Raw genomic sequence first — 17,962 nt, 5'->3', positions numbered from 1 at the left:
GCATACCAGCACAGAACAGTAGTAATTTTCCCAGCTAGGACAATTCTATTCATTAGGGCACTGGCTTGCAGAGTTATCTAGAGTTATCTTGCAGAGATGTCTGGAGTGAATTGGGAAGAATTCCAGCCCTTCTCATCTACCCTCAAGGTCCTATTAATGAGCAATGCTGGCTAGTCAATCCTCAACAGTGTTCTAGAGCACTGTGCACTTGTCTCTTCCAGGTATCAGATTACTCAGTCTGTAACAGAGGATCAACCTGGTTTCAAATGTCCATTGCCAAGTGTGCCATCTTGAAGCCAACTCAACCCTAAGGAGACCCTTCTTGCTAAACATCCCCATCTCCCACGTTGATAGCTACTGGTTGGTCATTAGACAGCTTAAAAGTATGGGTTTCAATCATCTCTGAGCAGCAATAGGAGATCCTTATGAGTGGCATGGTGAACAAACAAATCACCATAAAATGTGGGAGGGGTCGTTCAGTAACTGAGGCCGGGGTGGGGTGGGGGTGGAGATCTTGCCACGATTGGAGTGGGGTGGGGGAGAGTGGTTAGCCCAGTTCAAGGGAGGCCCTAGGCTTTCTTGTGAGGCCTGGAGGTGCACTCCTGCCCCTTCCTGGCCCGTAAGAAAACCTGAGAAGTAAATTTCAAACTTACCTTCTAGGCCACTTCTGGCCCAGGATCTGGCTCCCGGCAACTTTTGCCTGACGGGGAAGCCGACTCTGCCGCCCCCACTCAGGTCTCTGGTTGATATAGCAGATCGGGTGCTGATGACATCATCAGACCCGATCTGCATATTTAAAACAGGACCCCGCTTCCTTCCTGCGGGGGTCCTGCTCGCCTGCTCAAAAGAGCAGGTTAATATGGGGACCCGCTGGGAAGGAAACAGGATCAGTGGGGGTAACTGACACCCGTTATTTTAACTGCCCCCCGGCCTGGTTTCCACCAGGTAGGGGCAGTTAAAATCGGGGCCTACGTATCACCTTCCAGCACTTGTCATCCCAAACCTCAGAATTTTCTCATCAGCTGTTTTGGTGAACATCTGCTTATGGTTTGGTGGAAGGACTTATGTACGAAAGCTTGTTGCATGCCAGCCACTTTGTTGTTCTCGACATCCAACCCCAATGTTGCATTCCACGCTTACTTGTTACCAATTGCTTAATCTAGCTGCTCATGTAATGGGCTTTGGCAAAGGCCATGTTCTGTCCTGATTGGAGTAAACTACTATCATCCCTAATGTTAGCAGTTTGACTCTATCATGGTAGCAGCATTGTTAATGAGTTTGACACACAGGTGGTCTGATCTGATCACCCCACAACATTTCAATGGGGTGCTTCCAAAAAGGAGAGGGTGAAAGTCTCTTATAGCATCTGGGACCCATGTTTCTGTAGTATTGCTTCTTATATTGTTTCAAATTATGGCAGGCAGGCAGGCCCCTACCCAGATTCTAAGTGAAAATAAGGATATCTAGCAAGTCATTGATGTAAGGCCTGCTCTCCAGCTTTTGGGCATTGATAGTATTTCTAATTGACACTGTGGTAGGACATCCTACAGTGTGGAATGAAGAAAAATGTTCCTTTAGGAGTTTAAAATTTCTTCATTAATCTAAATGGATTCATCTAAATTTTTAGACCTGGTGGCACCTAAATATAGCTATAGTAAACAGCTTTGTGTCTGAAACTAGTTTAAAATGGTCAATATAGATATTTTTCAAATATAACTGTACGCGTATACCAACCTGACAACATCCTTATATATTCTTCTAGAATCCTTGTCCAGACAAACCTTCATGGATTTTCCACAGCTATCCTGGACTTCAATCTTTACATGAGAGGTTTTGATCTTGATGTTCTCAATCTGTAAGAAATAGTTGTTTATTGGTTTAGTTACTGAAAAACTAAAACCAGTTTGTCAAATTGGAAGATTAATAATCCTTAAAAGGATTGTTTAGATTACCTGAGTACTATACCAAAACCAATAAATGCAGTTTATTTTACTGACCAGCATGATCTGCTTTGGATTGATAATTTTGGTGAACCGAATATTCAGTCTCAGTACTCAGGCTGCACCTCCATGTAATTAAATAAAATTACATAGAATTTACAGCACCAAAACAGGCCATTCGGTGTTTATGCTCCATACGAGCCTCTTCCCACTCCATTTACTTCATCTCACCCCATCAACATATCCTTTTATTCCTTTCTCCCTCATGTATTTATCTAGATTCCCTTTAAATGCCTCGATGCTTCACCTGAACTGCTCCATGTGGTAGTGAGTTCCACATTCTCACCACTCTCTGAGTAAAGAAGTTTCTCCTAAATTCCTTATTGGATTTATTAGTGATTATCTTATAAATATGGTCCCTAGTTTTGGACTCCCCCACAAGTGGAAACATCTTCTTTATGTCTACCCTATCAAACCCCTTCACAATTTTAAAGACCTCCATCAGGTCACCTCTTAGTCTTCTCTTTTCTAAAGAAAAGATCCCCAGCCTGTTCAGTCTTTCCTGATAGTTGTATCTGTTGAATCAATAGCTATGTTTAGTTCTCACTCTGCAAAACACCAGAATATTCACTCAGTACGTGTAAAAATAATTATAAGCTGTTATTTCTTAAAGGGAAACTCTCTTCCCATGCCACTGATGCTGTCAAAAATGGATCATCTTTTATTTCAACCAGGGTTAGCGCCTTACTGCCTTTTGTTTCTGTCACCACTTTACTTCCCACTGACTTCCTGCATCGGTTCCCATCCCCCTGCCACTTTAGTTTAAACCCTCCCCAACAGCACTAGCAAACACTCCCCCGAGCCACACTTCCCAGCATAAATGACCCAAGCTGTAAAGAACAGATGGTTTTGTAGACCCCATAAAAATCCTCATACAATCTCATGGCTCTATCTCATACTCACCCTCTCGTGCATCTCTTTCACGGCCAGCCTCACTCAACCTGCTACTACCTGTGCTGCAGCCACAGGGCATGCATCACATATGTGCAGTAGGCAGCGTAAGGCAAACGTGTCTTGAGCATGAAGGGGATGCACAAGGGTGTTTGAGGGTTTGTGATGGTTGTTACTTATATTGAATTTCTGACCAACTCACATTACATATTATATTGGCACCACTACTGCCATGTCTTCGCGAATCTTGTCTGGTCTGTGCAATAATGCCCTTTCCTGAGGATCACTATGAAGACCCACAACTGATGCCACCCATTGTGTCACTGCAGAGTGGGTGTAGGTGTATTTGCAGGGCTCTTTTGTGCAGACGGCTGAGAGACGTCGGTGATGTCCCCGGTTGCACCCTGGAAGGATGCGAAGGAGAGGTTGTTGAGGGCAGTGGTGACTTTGGTCATTTCATCAAATCTCCGGGACCTGATGAAATGTATCCCAGGATGTTATGGGAGGTTAGGGAGGAAATTGCGGGTCCCCTAGCAGAGATATTTGAATCATCGACAGCTACAGGTTAGGTGCCTGAAGATTGGAGGGTAGCAAATGTTGTGCCTTTGTTTGAGAAGGGCGGCAGGGACAAGCCTAGGAACTACAGACCGGTGAGCCTGACATCTGTAGTGGGTAAGTTGTTAGAGGGTATTCTGAGAGACAGGATCTACGGGCATTTGGAGAGGCAGGGACTGATTAGGAACAGTCAGCATGGTTTTGTGAGAGGAAAATCATGTCTCACAAATTTGATTGAGTTTTTTGAAGGGGTAACCAAGAAGATAGATGAGGGCTGTGCAGTAGACGTGGTCTACATGGACTTTAGCAAAGCCTTTGACAAGGTACCGCATGGTAGGTTGTTACATAAGGTTAAATCTCACGGGATCCAAGGTGAGGTACCCATTTGGATATAAAATTGGATTGACGGCAGAAGACAGAGGGTGGTTGTAGAGGGTTGTTTTTCAAACTGGAGGCCTCAGGGATCGGTGTGCCTCAGGGATCGGTGCTGGGTCCGCTGTTATTTGTTATTTATATTAATGATTTGGATGAGAATTTAGGAGGCATGGTTAATAAGTTTGCAGATGACACCAAGATTGGTGGCATTGCGGACAGTGAAGAAGGTTATCTAGGATTGCAACGGGATCTTGATAAATTGGGCCAGTGGGCCGATGAATGGCAGATGGAGTTTAATTTAGATAAATGTGAGGTGATGCATTTTGGTAGATCGAATCGGGCCAGGACCTACTCCGTTAATGGTAGGGCGTTGGGGAGAGTTATAGAACAAAGAGATCTATGAGTACAGGTTCATAGCTCCTTGAAAGTGGAGTCACAGGTGGATAGGGTGGTGAAGAAGGCATTCGGCATGCTTGGTTTCATTGGTCAGAACATTGAATACAGGAGTTGGGATGTCTTGATGAAGTTGTACAAGACATTAGTAAGGCCATACTTGGAATACTGTGTAAAGTTCTGGTCACTCTATTATAGAAAGGATATTATTAAACTAGAAAGAGTGCAGAAAAGATTTACTAGGATGCTACCGGGACTTGATGGTTTGACTTATAGGGAGAGGTTGGATAGACTGAGACTTTTTTCCCTGGAGAGTAGGAGGTTTAGGGGTGATCTTCTAGAAGTCTATAAAATAATGAGGGGCATAGATAAGGTAGATAGTCAAAATCTTTTCCCAAAGGTAGGGGAGTCTATAACGAGGGGGCATAGATTTAAGGTGAGAGGGGAGAGATACAAAAGGGTCCAGAGGGGCAATTTTTTCACTCAAAGGGTGGTGAGTGTCTGGAACGAGCTGCCAGAGGCAGTAGTAGAGGCGGGTACAATATTGTCTTTTAAAAAGCATTTGGACAGTTACATGGGTAAGATGGGTATAGAGGGATATGAGCCAAGTGCAGGCAACTGGGACTAGCTTAGTGGTATAAACTGGGCGACATGGACATGTTGGGCCGAAGGGCCTGTTTCCATGTTGTAAACTTCTATGATTCTATGATTGGGTTGAGTGGTGTTGGCGGAATGAGTACTAGCGAGGTGAGTAGGTACAGGTACGATGAGGATGAGGTTTGAGTGGATATGAGGGGTGATGTGACAGTAGTGTTGGCAGTGCAGAAGGAGATGTGGGGTGGGGGCGGTGATGTGGCAGACGGAGTGTAGGGGAAAGAGTAAGTGTACTCACTTTGGCTGACCTACTGAGGTCATTGGAGCGCCTCCTGCATTGTTTGCAGGTGGGTGATATGTTGGTGGTGCAGGTGACCTCCTCTGCCACCTCGAGCCAGGCAGAGATAGGCCGCTTCCTCCTGCCCGCCGGGGGGAAGATCTCTGTCCTCCCTCTCCTCCTCACCCCATGTATTGATACCTGGAGTGAGGCATCATTAAACTGGGAGCAGCCTTCCCCCTGGGCTGCTCCATGCTGTAATTTTTTCTATTTGTTGCAGCATCTGTCAGTGGAGGACTGCCCCTTTAAATAGAGCTCCTCCAGCTGACAGATCTTACTGCGCATGTGCAGCCCGCCCGACGCACAGATCAGCAGTGGGGAACCCGGAAGACCAGGTAAGTGAATCCAATTATGCTACGATCGCGCGGGGAGCTGACTGATTTCGCCGGGCGCGTTACCCACACGTCCGATAGCCCCCCCGCCGAGAACCCGCAGCCCTGGTAACATCGGGCCCCTTATGTCCTCTTCACAACTTACTTTCCAATCGCATTGGAAAGACAAAGAACATTTAGTAGCCCACAGTTAGCACACAAACAGCAATTTCCAGGCTAAGATGCCATCTGTGTATGCAGTGGTTAGCACATGCTAGAGAATTATATATATTTTTTTGAAACTGCTTTATTTTAGGAGGATAATTTTGTACGAATATAGCACAAATAAGGCTCCCTAGAAACTTCATCAGTTGTGGTCGGGGCAAGGTCGAAAGGCTTGAGGTAAGCAGGTTTGAATCAGTCTGGCGATGGCCTGTCTTTTGGCTGCTACAGTCATCCCTCTTCTCCCTTGTATTGGGAACCGTCAGTGACCATCTGTCACGTTATGAATCATAAAAGATTATGCTTTAAAAAAAATTTTTTTTGTGGGTTTTTGTGTCTGATTTGGGAACCACTCTAAATTGGTCATATGGTCCTTTCACTGTCCATTGGGATGCCATTTCATCAAAAAAAATTAAGGAGGTTCGTCAGGCAGGATCTTCCCGATCTAAGAAGTCTTGTTGGTTTGCATAAATTCAATTATTCTCCTACAGATACTCCTCAAGTTTATCCTTGATGATTGATTACATTATTTCACGAGGTATAGATGGGCATGTTGTGGATTTGTCACCTTTCTTGACTGTGGGTATTATGTTAGCTTGTTTCCAATCTAGTGGTACCTGTCCGACATTCATTGACTTTTTCATGATGATTGTTAGCGCGTAACACATTTCATCCTGAATCTCTCATTGCCCTGAGAGAGATATTGTTTATCCCACAGGAATTTGTTCATTTCGAGGCCTGTTTAGAATCTCCATCTCATAGATAGTGAAGTCCCCAAGTCTCCATGCATAACTTTTGACTCAGGAGGGCATGTTGCTGTAGTCTTCTCTAGTAAATACTTCAATGAAGTGTTCATTTAGTATAACTATTCTCTGCTAATATTAAGTTTATTCTCCATCAGCATCCTTTAATGTTCTCACCCCCTCTGTAACATTGCACAGTTAGAATGTGAAAATACTAAATGGAGCAAAAATACTAAATGGAGCAAAAATGATGAAATATGACACGGTTAGGACAAGGTTAGTTTAGAAAATTGCCCAGTTTCTAAATGTCAAATGGGTAGATTTTAACTTTTGGGCGGCTGACTGGCTGAGCTCCAGTCAAATTTCTGAGGAAAGATCCTGGTTGCCCTTTCCGGGGGTGAAGAGGTTTGAGCCATTTTGAGGCCCAGGCACATTTAAATGGAACTGGTGAGCTGTGGGTGCCAAACAGGCATTCCGATGCAGATTCCTCAGGCCTGAGGAATTTTGACTGGCTCCTATGCCAAGCTGGACTGCAGGTAGGTAGATCTTGAGGGGAGGTAAAGCAGAACAAGGCGAGGCGAGGCGAGACTAGACTGGTAGCAGCCCACAGTATTTTTGTGGATCCAGAAGGAGCGCTCCTGTTTTAATACTTTAATACCCATCTAAATTGGCAAACAGAACCTTCATTTAACACCTTATCCAATGGAAGGCACCTCCAACAATGCAAAGGAGTGTCAGACTTGATTATGAATTCAAGTCCTAATGTGAGGCTCAAACTGACCTTTATTCAGGGATAGTTCCCATCGTACCATGTTTTGTTTGGGCTGATTTTTGACATATCTACTGTTGTACGACAACTTTCACTTACCAAAGATGCTCTTCCAGACAAGTTTGTTTTATTCGTTACCTCTGATATGTTTACATCCAGGCAAACAAGATCTGCAAAACACAAGTGCATTACACACAAAGGCTACTAAATTAATTGGCTACACAGTACTTTATGACTGCACTTCAATGAAACCTAGTTATAACACCATGTCACTGCACATACAATCGTCCAGTCATCCTACAATTTTAAAACAATTTTCTATTAACTTCCATTTTATGTCACAATACAACTTGTCAAATATTGGTTTTCTTGAATAAAAGAACAATGGCTACCATCAAACCACTAAACTAATCAAAAGTAAGTTAGCCCAGACTAAGCCTATCCACTAAGTTTGGCAACATTGATATTTGCCAATAATTTCCTCAATTTAATGATTAGCTGAGTTATTCAATTGATCCTGTGACACCCATATTGTAACATAATCTTCAACTTTCTCTAATCATTATCTTAGTCCTTTATGATAAACTGATTCCTTCTTATTTCTATGATTCTATGTTTGTTTCTTAACTCCCACTGTTTCATAAACTAAGTTAATGTCATACAGCACAATATCATCAATGCAACTTGAATATAATCATTAGTTCTGGGATAAATATTGCACCTTCAAGTCTATTTTTAGTCTTTGCATGTATAGGGAAGAGACTTGTACAGCAGTGTGACTTACCCCAAGGAAACCTTTCTGTAACTTGAGTTTCCTTTTTAATTATTTAATGGTCATCTTCTATTCTTGCAGGTACAGCAAGCAATTAGGAGGCGAATGGTATGTTAGCCTTAATTGCAGGGGGGTTGGAGTATAAGAGTAAGGTATTGCTGCAATTATATAGCACTCTGGTGAGACCACACCTGGAGTACTGTGTACAGTTTTGGTCTCCTTACCTAAGGAAGGATCTACTTGCTGTAGAGGGGGTGTAACAAAGGTTCACTAGATTGAGACGGTTGTCCTATGAGGAGGGATGGAGTAGAATGGGCCTATATTCTCTGGAGTTTAGAAGAATGAGAGGTGATCTCATTGAAACGTCTAAAATCCTTAGAGGGCTTGACAGAGTAGATGCTGAGAGGCTGTTTCTCCTGACTGGAGAGTCTAGAACTAGGGGTCATAGTCTCAAGATAGGTCAGCCATTTAGGACCGAGATGAGGAAAAATGTCTTCACTCAGAGGGTTGTGAATCCTTGAAATTCTCTACCCCAGAGGGCTGTGGATGCTCAGTCATTGAATATATTCAAGACGAGATTGATAGATTTTTGGACACTAAGGGAATCAAGGGATGTGGGGATAGGGCGGGAAAGTGGAGTTGAGGTAGATGATCAGCCATGATCTTATTGAATGGCAGAGCAGGCTCGAGGGGCCATATGGCCTACTCCTCCTCCTATTTCTTATGTTCTTATTAGAGTCATAGAGTTATACAGCACGGATAGAGGCCCTTCGGCCCATCGTGTCCGCGCCGGCCATCAAGCCCTGTCTACTCTAATCCCATATTCCAGCATTTGGTCCGTAGCCTTGTATGCTATGGCATGTCCGTACATTATAGACGGCTTTTTCTCCTGAGAATGTCATAAGTAACTTACGTTTGTCATCAAACAGACCTCGTAACGTAATTGTAAAATTAAATAACCATTGAGTCTTTTGAACTTCAAAATGCATCACAGGTGAAATATTCTACATTTATTTACACCAGCACGATCACAACAGTGTAGTACAGACACATCTTGGGTCAGAATGCTTTATTGTAACACTTCAGTCATAACTACCCATTTAGAATTTCCTATCACAATTTAATGAGAGTTAGTTGGGACCACCAGTCCAGCTTTCATAACATTAATGATTTGTTTCTACTGAGTGGCTGGTTAACTTGTGACAGTATTGTCGGGACCCTCTCTAATCCTATATTCTTATCAATGCACATTAACAAATATGTTCACTATTGTTTTTATTATCTTAATAAATACTTTTTTGTCTCTTTAAAACAATTATATTGTGCAGGCCTTAAAAAAATTATATAACTTCAGCAGAAGCATAATTTGGTAATATTCATGCCATTAGGTCTGTTTATTATCCAAACATTTCAGCCACTCAGACTGGGACAGCAGAAATAAGTTGTGCCCCACTGTGCAAGATAAAAAAATGCACATAGGTAACTAGCACCTTGAAATTAAATCTATATAAAATAGCAAATTGCAGATACAGAGGTCAATTTAAAAAATATAGATTAGAAAGCTGCTGATTATCAACACTACCTTCTTTTCATGTTTCCCTAGCAATTGGAAGGATTTTGCAGTCTGAGATTCGATGAATCATAGAATCATAGAATGGTTACAGCACAGAAGGAGGCCATTCAGCCCATCGAGCCCATGCTGGCTCTTTGTAAGAGCAATCCAGTTCGTCCCATTCCCCTACTCTTTCCCCGCAGCCCTGCAAATTTTTTCCCTTCAAGTATTTATTCAATTCCTTTTTGAAAGCCACGATTGAATTTGCTTCCACCACCCTTTCAGGCAGCACATTCCAGATCATAACTGCTCGCCGCATAAAAAAGTTTTCCCTCATGTCGCTGTTGGTTCTTTTGCCAATCACCTTAAATCTGGGTCTTCTGGTTCTCGACCCTTCCGCCAAAGGGAACAGCTTCTCTTTACTTACTTTATCTAAACCCTTCATGATTTTGAACATTGCTATCAAATCTCCTCTTAACGTTCTCTGCTCTAAGGAGAACAACCCCAGCTTCTCCAGTCTATCCATGTAACTGAAGTCCCTCATCCCTGGAAGCATTCTAGTAAATCTTTTCTGCACACACTTTAAGGCCTTCACATCCTTCCTAAAGTGTGGTGCCCAGAATTGGACACAATGGGTACAATTTTAAAAGGGAATAACGGGTGGGATGGGGGTGGGTTGGGCGTTCAAAATTGCAACCATTTCGGACCCGCCCCCAACCCGCCCGTTTCCAGTTTTCACCGGGGCAGGCGACCAACTTGCTCCCAAGAGGCAGTTTGGTGATTAAAACCTTTCAATGAGGCTGTGGGCCTCCATTTTTCCAGAGTTTCTGATTTCAACCCTGGGGGTGGGGCGGGATTCCCGGGCCTTCTCTTTCCCGCCACGTGAAATGAGGCAAGGTGTCTTTCTGGAATAACTTGTGGGCCTGGAGGAGCAGGAGTGCTCCCCCCAGGCCTAACAAGCTTACCAGCAGCGACCCCCCAACGATCGCGGACCCACCCGATCTCTGCCTTCCCCCCCAATGATTGCGGAACCCCCACCCCCGATCTCCGACCCCACTTCAATGATCATGGACCTCCACCCTGATCCCTCCCCAGTGATTGCGAACCACTGCCCATGATCCCCGACCCCCCTCCCAAACGATCGCGGACCCCCGCGATGTCCTCCGACCCCCCAAAACGATTGTGGACCCTCGCAATGAATCCTGATCCCAACAACCCCTCCCCGATCCCTCCCCCCATGACTGATTCCCCGTGCCAACCCACGCCCCATGCCACCTGTGCCCACCCCCCACCCCCCACCCATACAAACAAAGACTTACCTGAAGATTTACCTGAACACGTCCACTCCCTGACTGGTCTCCCGTCTGACTGAGACCAGCCTGTCAATCAGGCCGGTCAGTCAGGATGCAAACCGACAAAAAAAATAAAAGAACTCCTTACGTCAAAATCGTAAGGACGTCCAGGAAACCCATACTTCCAGGTTTCCCATCTGTAATTTGACCCCTCCCCCACACTCCCTTCCTGGCTTAGAGTCAAAATCATGCCCAATATACCAGTTATGGCCAAACCAGTGTTTTATAACCTATCATAACCTCCTTGCTTTTGTACTTTATGCCTTTACTATAAAGCCCAGGATCCCGTATGCATTTTAACTGCTTTCTCAACCTGTCCAGCCACCTTCAAAGATTTGTGAACATATTACCCCAGGTCTCTCTGTTCCTGCACCCCCTTGAGAATTGTACCATTTAGTTTATATTGCCTCTCCTCATTCTCCCTGCCAAAATATATCACTTCACATTCCTCCGCATTAAATTTCATCTGCCATGTGTCCGCCCATTCCACCAGCCTGTTTATGTCCTCTTGAAGTCTATTATTATCCTTCTCACTGTTTACTACACTTAGAAGTTTTGTGTCACCTGCAAATTTTGAAATTGTGCCCTGTACACCCAAGTCCAAATCATTTATATCAAAAAAAGCAGTGGTCCTAGTACCGACCCCTGGGGAACACCACTGTATGCCTTCCTCCATTCCGAAAAACAACCGTTCACCGCTACTCTCTGTTTCCTGACACTTAGCCAATTTTGTGTCCATGCTGCCACTGCCCCTTTTATTCCATGGGCTTCAATTTTGCTGACGAATGCCTTTTGAAAGTCCATAAACATAACATCAACTGCATTGCCCTCATCAACCCTCTCTGTTAACTCATCAAAAAACTCAATCAATTTAGTTAAACACAATCTGCCTTTAACAAATCTGTGCTGGCTTTCCTTTATTAATCCACATTTGTCCAAGTGACTGTTAATTTTGTCCCAGATTATTGTTTCTAAAAGCTTCCCCACCACCGAGGTTAAACTGACTGGCCTGTAGTAGCCGGGTTTATCCTTACATCCTTTTTTGAACAAGGGTGTAACATTTGCAATTCTCCAGTCCTCTGGCACCAACCCCATATTGGCAAAGGAGGTGGTGCCAGAGGACTGGAGGATTGCAAATGCAGAAGAAGGATTGGCAAATTATGGCCAGCACCTCTGCAATTTCCACCCTTACTTCCCTCAGCAACCGAGGATGCATCCCATCCGAACCGGGTGACTTCTCTACTTTAAGTACATCCAGCCTTTCCTGTACCTCCTCTTTATCAATTTTTAGCCCATCCAGTATCTCAACTACCCCCTCTTTTACTGTGACTTTGGCAGCATCTTCTTCCTTGGTATAGACAGATGCAAAGTACTCATTTAGTACCTCAGCCATGCTCTCTGCCTCCATGTATAGATCTCCTTTTTGGTCCCTAATCGGCCCCACCCCTCCTCTTACTCCCTGTTTACTATTTACTTGCCTATAGAAGACTTTTAAATTCCCTTTTATGTTGGCCACCAGTCTATTCTCATACTCTCTCTTTCCCCCCTTATTTCCTTTTTCATTTCTCCTTTGTACTTTCGATATTCAACCTGGTTCTCATTTGTATTATCAACCTGACATCTGTCATACGCCCCCTTTTTCTGCTTCATCTTACTCTCTATCTCTTTCATCATCAATTTCAAGAAATCTTAATTTTTTGAACTGATAGTTCAAAAAATTAAGTTTTGTGAATTTTTTTGTAGGGAAAAAATTGTCACATTTCACTTGTCCAACTTTTTGAATTGCCTTAGCAGGAGGGTGCAAACCAATTTCTAGGCCAATGAGTTGGTGAGTTTCTTCCAGTCCTTCCTTACACCACATAATGTTTGGTTGAAGAGGAACATTGGCAGAGAACTGGTAGCAGCTCAACTCCCAGCCTTTTTGCTGTTGAACAGCATGTGGCACTGTAGGGAAGGAAATGGAAGAGACGAAAATAATTTTAACATGGGCTAAATTTAAAATGAAACATCTGTAGTAACCGCAAAAAATAAGAGGCAACCCGGCTTTAAATATCTGTACACATAACCAGTACAAAGGAAGTCACCGGACTGATCTGCAAACCAGGTCATGGCTGCTGCTCAACGATTCTTGTCATACCTTCAGCCCCATTTGAAGGAATTGCTTTCATCACTAAACCAGTGCAACGACTTGCAAACTGTCTTGTGCTTTCCCTGTTGCTCAATGCGATCTACAGTGGCAATAAATAGAAAATATTGGTTGCAATGTCTATTGTGAATTTGGGTGCATTCAATAAATAAGAAAAACCATGGGTTTGATATCGAGCTGTGCGATAACAGTAATGAACCGATTATTGCATTTGTATAAAATGCCGTTTCCTCTACTTTACCAAAAAGACATTAGGGTACAATGGAATTGAATGGATTTCAATGGAAATGAAAATCGTGACGTTTCTGTAATGATTGGCCAATTGACAAATTGAAAATATACCTCATTAATTTATTTACTAATATGGAACAGTGTAATTTCAACCTGTATGTGTAAGTCAGATAAGCATTCAGGTAATTGAAAGAATAAAAGTTGTGGAATTCTGAATTTCTATGACAACTATTTGAACAGTTACACAAAGCCACAAAATTCTTTGGAACAAATCTCTTAAAGACTGACTGGATATAGTTTCATCACATTTGAAAAAGCATTGTTTTCTGATGGAGGAGTTAGCAGGTAAAAGGACATTTCTGCAAGGAACTTTCACTCTTATGTTCTTGGATGATAAAGGACAAAGGGGTAGAAATTGATTCGCACCTGAATTTGGGCGTAAACCCAGGGGGCGGCGAAACTGATGTTGCAAGAGGACCACGCAAAATTGGTCCTTTCGCTGTAAAGCACTTTGAAACGTCCTGAGGTTGGAAAGGCGCTATATCGAGTCAAGTCTTTCTTTTTTATTTCTTGCATCATCAGGATGCGATCAATGTGCTGCGGTCAACAGTTGCGCTCCAGGAGGCAGTACACTAGTCATGAAGAGGATGAAATTTAGCCAGCGGGGATGCCAGCACTGGGCTCCTGGTGAGTCTGGGAGGGAGAGAGGAGTCCAGGAGTGGAGCGGGGGGGGGAGGCGGTGGCCGGCAGCAGATGCAGTTTCAGTGTGGAGCCAGGAGGAGCATTCCTGTTCCTCCTGGCTTCATATTCAGGGGAGTCATTTTTCTTTACTTACCTTTTTGTGGCAGCCTCCAATGGTCCCTTTAAATGGGTATGCTGTAGTCAGACTTGATTGAATCAGAGAAAGGGACCTGAAACCGGGGTTAGACCCTGAATTTGCACAGTGTATGAGCCAAATCCAAGTTTCAGGCATGTGACCTGGATGACTCTGGGGCCCCCTAACCATTTAGCATGGGGCACTCTACAGGTGCGGCATGAGTGCACATATGCCCCATTTAAAAAAAGGAGGGAGAGAAAAAACAGGGAACTACAGATTGGTTAGCCTAACATCAGTAGTAGGGAAAATGCTAGAGTCTATTATAAAGGATGTGATAACAGGCCACTTAGAAAATATCAACGGGATTAGACAAAGTCAACATGGATTTATGAAAGGGAAATCATGTTCGACAAACCTACTGGAGTTTTTTGAGGGTGTAGCTGGTAGAATAGATAAGGGAGAACCAGTGGATGTGGCATATTTGGATTTTCAGAAGGCCTTTGATAAAGTCCCGCATAAGAGGTTAGTGTGCAAAATTAAAGCACATGGGATCGGGGGTAATATAGTGGCATGGATTGAAAATTGGTTAACAGACAGGAAACAGAGAGTAGGAATAAATGGGTCTTTTTCGGGGTGGCAGGCGGTGACTAGTGGGGTACAGAAGGATTCAGTGCTTGGGCCCCATCTATTCACATATATATCATTGATTTGGATGAGGGAACCAAATGTAATATTCCCAAGTTTGCTGGTGACACAAAATTAGGTGGGATTGTGACTTGTGAGGAGGATGCAAAGAGGCTTCAAGGTGATTTAGACAAACTGAGTGAGTGGGCAAATACATGGCAGATGCAGTATAACGTGGATGAATGTGAAGTTATCCACTTCAGAAGGAAAAACAGAAAGGCAGAGTATTATTTAAATGGTGATAGATTGGGAAATGTTGATGTACAAAGGGACCTGGGTGTCCTTGTACGCCAGTCACTGAAAGCAAACATGCAGGTGCAGCATGCAGTTAGGAAGGAAAATGGTATGTTGGCCTTCATTGCAAGAGGATTTGAGTACAGGAGTAAGGATGTCTTACTGCAGTTATACAGGGTCTTGGTGAGTCCACACCTGGAGTATTGTGTGCAGTTTTGGTCTCCTTATCGAAGAAAGGATATACTTGCCATAGAGTGAGTGCAGTGAAAGTTCACCGGACTGATTCCTGGGATGGCAGGACTGCCGTATGAGGGGAGATTAGGTTGACTCGAGTTTCGAAGAATGAGAGGGGATCTCATTGAAACGTATAAAATTCTGACAGGGCTAGACAGACTGGGGTGGGGGGGGGTCTAGAATGAGGAGTCACAGTCCCAGGATATGGGTAGAACATATAGGACTGAGATGAGAAGAAATTTCTTCACCCAGAGGATGGTGAAACTGTGGAATTCTCTACCACAAAAGGCTGTGGAGGCCAAGTCACTGAATACATTTAAGAAGGAGATCGATAGATTTCTAGACACAGAAGGCATCAAGAGGTATGAGGAGAGAGCGGGAATATGGTATTGAGATAGAGGATCAGCCATGATCATATTGAATGGCAGAGCAGGCTCGAAGGGCCGAATGGCCTACTCCTGCTCCTATTTTCTATTCCATATTGGACCCTTCAGCGCCTGTTCTTCGCCCGAAACATGGCTTTGTGCGATCCAATTTCTAGGCCGAAGAGACTAGTGACATGAAGCTACTCTTACCTACTTCTGTAAAACGTGCTGCAAATTGGATGTGGTGGGAAAACTTGAAAATACACATGTTATATGAAAAAGAATCCCAGTATGTGCAATTAGTAACATAATGAGGGAAGTGCATAACATATTAGCAGTCTTTGTTTACCATGACAATGCCAGTCTAAGCAATTCTACACACCTCACGTTGAATATATTTAAATTCCATTTTCTTCATTATGGTCAATAATAGTACTTTATTTATGGTATAATTAAAAGTTCCTGATGTACTCAAACACGAGGAGTGATTCTGTGCTCCCATAGAGCGTCGGTCAGAGATAGAGTTAACACATGGAAGTCCCAATTCTCTGATTCGTGCTCCCTGGGAGCACAACTTGCTGGAAACATGTGATCAATGTTTGAATGTAAGCAATTACGGATGTAGGTTATGCAGTTCCATCATTATATCACCAATTTCACATATCAGGATTCTTTGTTGTATTATAGATTTTACTTTGCAGATATTTTTTCCATTTTAAATATATAAAACCTCTGTATTTGATAATGTTAGCCTTCTTTATAAATGGGATAGCAGCTGCTAATTGCTTAGTGAAACAGGGTGTTTTGACTCTTACCTTTTTGTATGCAACTGCAATTTGCATCCCCCATCCTTCTGATGTTATCCTCTTTCGTGACAATGTGGCTTCTGTAAGAAGATTGCAAAACTGTACAAATTGTTCTCATTATCATTGTATGAAACTGAATAGCCACTGACAAGGTAACTATCCTGAACTTATAACCTAAGGGCCACCATCGTCATGAAAGTGTCTTTGGCAAACTTAATTTTACATTTGTTTACAATGGTGTAGATTGTGTTGAAATATATCACTTGATAGGTGACACCATTGCAATGTATAATTTTTCTACCTAATTAAAAAGACGTTTGTCAAACACATTTTCGTGAATATAGTGCTCCTTTAAACCTCAGTATTCCATGCCAACAGCTAAGCATAGATAAGTAACAAAGAATATGATTATATTTTTGGTTTAATTTGATATAAAAACATTGGATATATTTCCTTAAGGTAGCAAACCTATTTACAACTCCCTATCATGATGTTGTATAGTCGTCTGGAAGTACATTCTTTGATTGCCAGGAGGTACAGTCTTGTCTAAAATGCATTCTAACAGGTGCAGTTGTGTGTAATGCTTTATATTCAATGGTCTGATCACTCTACAGCACACCAGCACGCTACCTAATGAGTGTATTGAGTGGTATTGGAAAATATTCGGTAGTAGGCTGTTTGTTCACCTTCTCATCTGGGGAACGGTCCAACAAGTGAGATGATCCGATAAAAAGGGGTTGGGAAGGATATGCAAACAACATATCTGACAGACCAATAATAGAACTATTATTAGAGATACTGTAAAGCAGTGCCAGAGCAGGACCAGAGAGAGACTATAAAGCAGCGGGAGAGCGGGACCTGAGACTATAAAGCACAGTGAGAGGGGGACCTGAGAGAGACTATAAAGCAGCGCCAGAGCAGGACCTGAGAGAAACTATAAAGCACGGTGAGAGCGGGACCTGAGAGAGACTGTAAAGCACGGGTGAAAGTGAGACCTGAGATAGACCATAAAGTGCGGTGAAAGTGAGACCTGAGAGAGACTATAAAGCATGGTGAGAGTGGGACCTGAGAGAGACTATAAAGCAGCGCCAGAGCAGGACCTGAGAGAGACTATAAAGCAGCAGGAGAGCAGGACCTGAGACTATAAAGCACGGTGAGAGTGGGACCTGAGAGAGACTGTAAAGCAGCGCCAGAGCAGGACCTGAGAGAGACCATAAAGTGCGGTGAGAGCACGACCTGAGACTATAAAGTGCGGTGAGAGTGGGACCTGAGAGAGACTGTAAAGCACGGGTGAAAGTGAGACCTGAGAGAGACCATAAAGTGCGGTGAGAGTGGGACCTGAGAGAGACCATAAAGCATGGTGAGAGTGGGAGCTGAGAGAGACTATAAAGCAGTGCCAGAGCAGGACCTGAGAGAGACTATAAAGCAGCAGGAGAGCACGACCTGAGACTATAAAGCACAGTGAGAGTGGGACCTGAGAGAGACTGTAAAGCAGCGCCAGAGCAGGACCTGAGAGAGGCCATAAAGTGCGGTGAGAGCACGACCTGAGACTATAAAGCACGGTGAGAGCGGGACCTGA

General features: G+C 43.4%; 1 protein-coding gene across 1 annotated transcript in view; it reads right to left on the bottom strand.

Annotated features, from left to right (window-relative positions):
• Positions 1-17,962, bottom strand: part of LOC137341204 (phosphoinositide 3-kinase regulatory subunit 6-like) — a 109,146-nt gene that overhangs the window by 3,764 nt on the left and 87,420 nt on the right. The window contains exons 17-20 of the mRNA XM_068004245.1: positions 16,393-16,463; positions 13,004-13,094; positions 7,290-7,360; positions 1,735-1,853 (exon numbers count right to left, since the gene is read on the bottom strand). Of these exons, the coding sequence (XP_067860346.1) occupies positions 1,735-1,853; positions 7,290-7,360; positions 13,004-13,094; positions 16,393-16,463 (352 nt within the window). The remainder of the gene's footprint in view (positions 1-1,734; positions 1,854-7,289; positions 7,361-13,003; positions 13,095-16,392; positions 16,464-17,962) is intronic.

The sequence above is a fragment of the Heptranchias perlo genome, chromosome 23 (genome assembly GCF_035084215.1).
Source record: "Heptranchias perlo isolate sHepPer1 chromosome 23, sHepPer1.hap1, whole genome shotgun sequence".
Classification (NCBI taxonomy): Eukaryota; Metazoa; Chordata; class Chondrichthyes; order Hexanchiformes; family Hexanchidae; genus Heptranchias; species Heptranchias perlo.
This window is presented reverse-complemented; position numbering and strand designations above follow the sequence as displayed.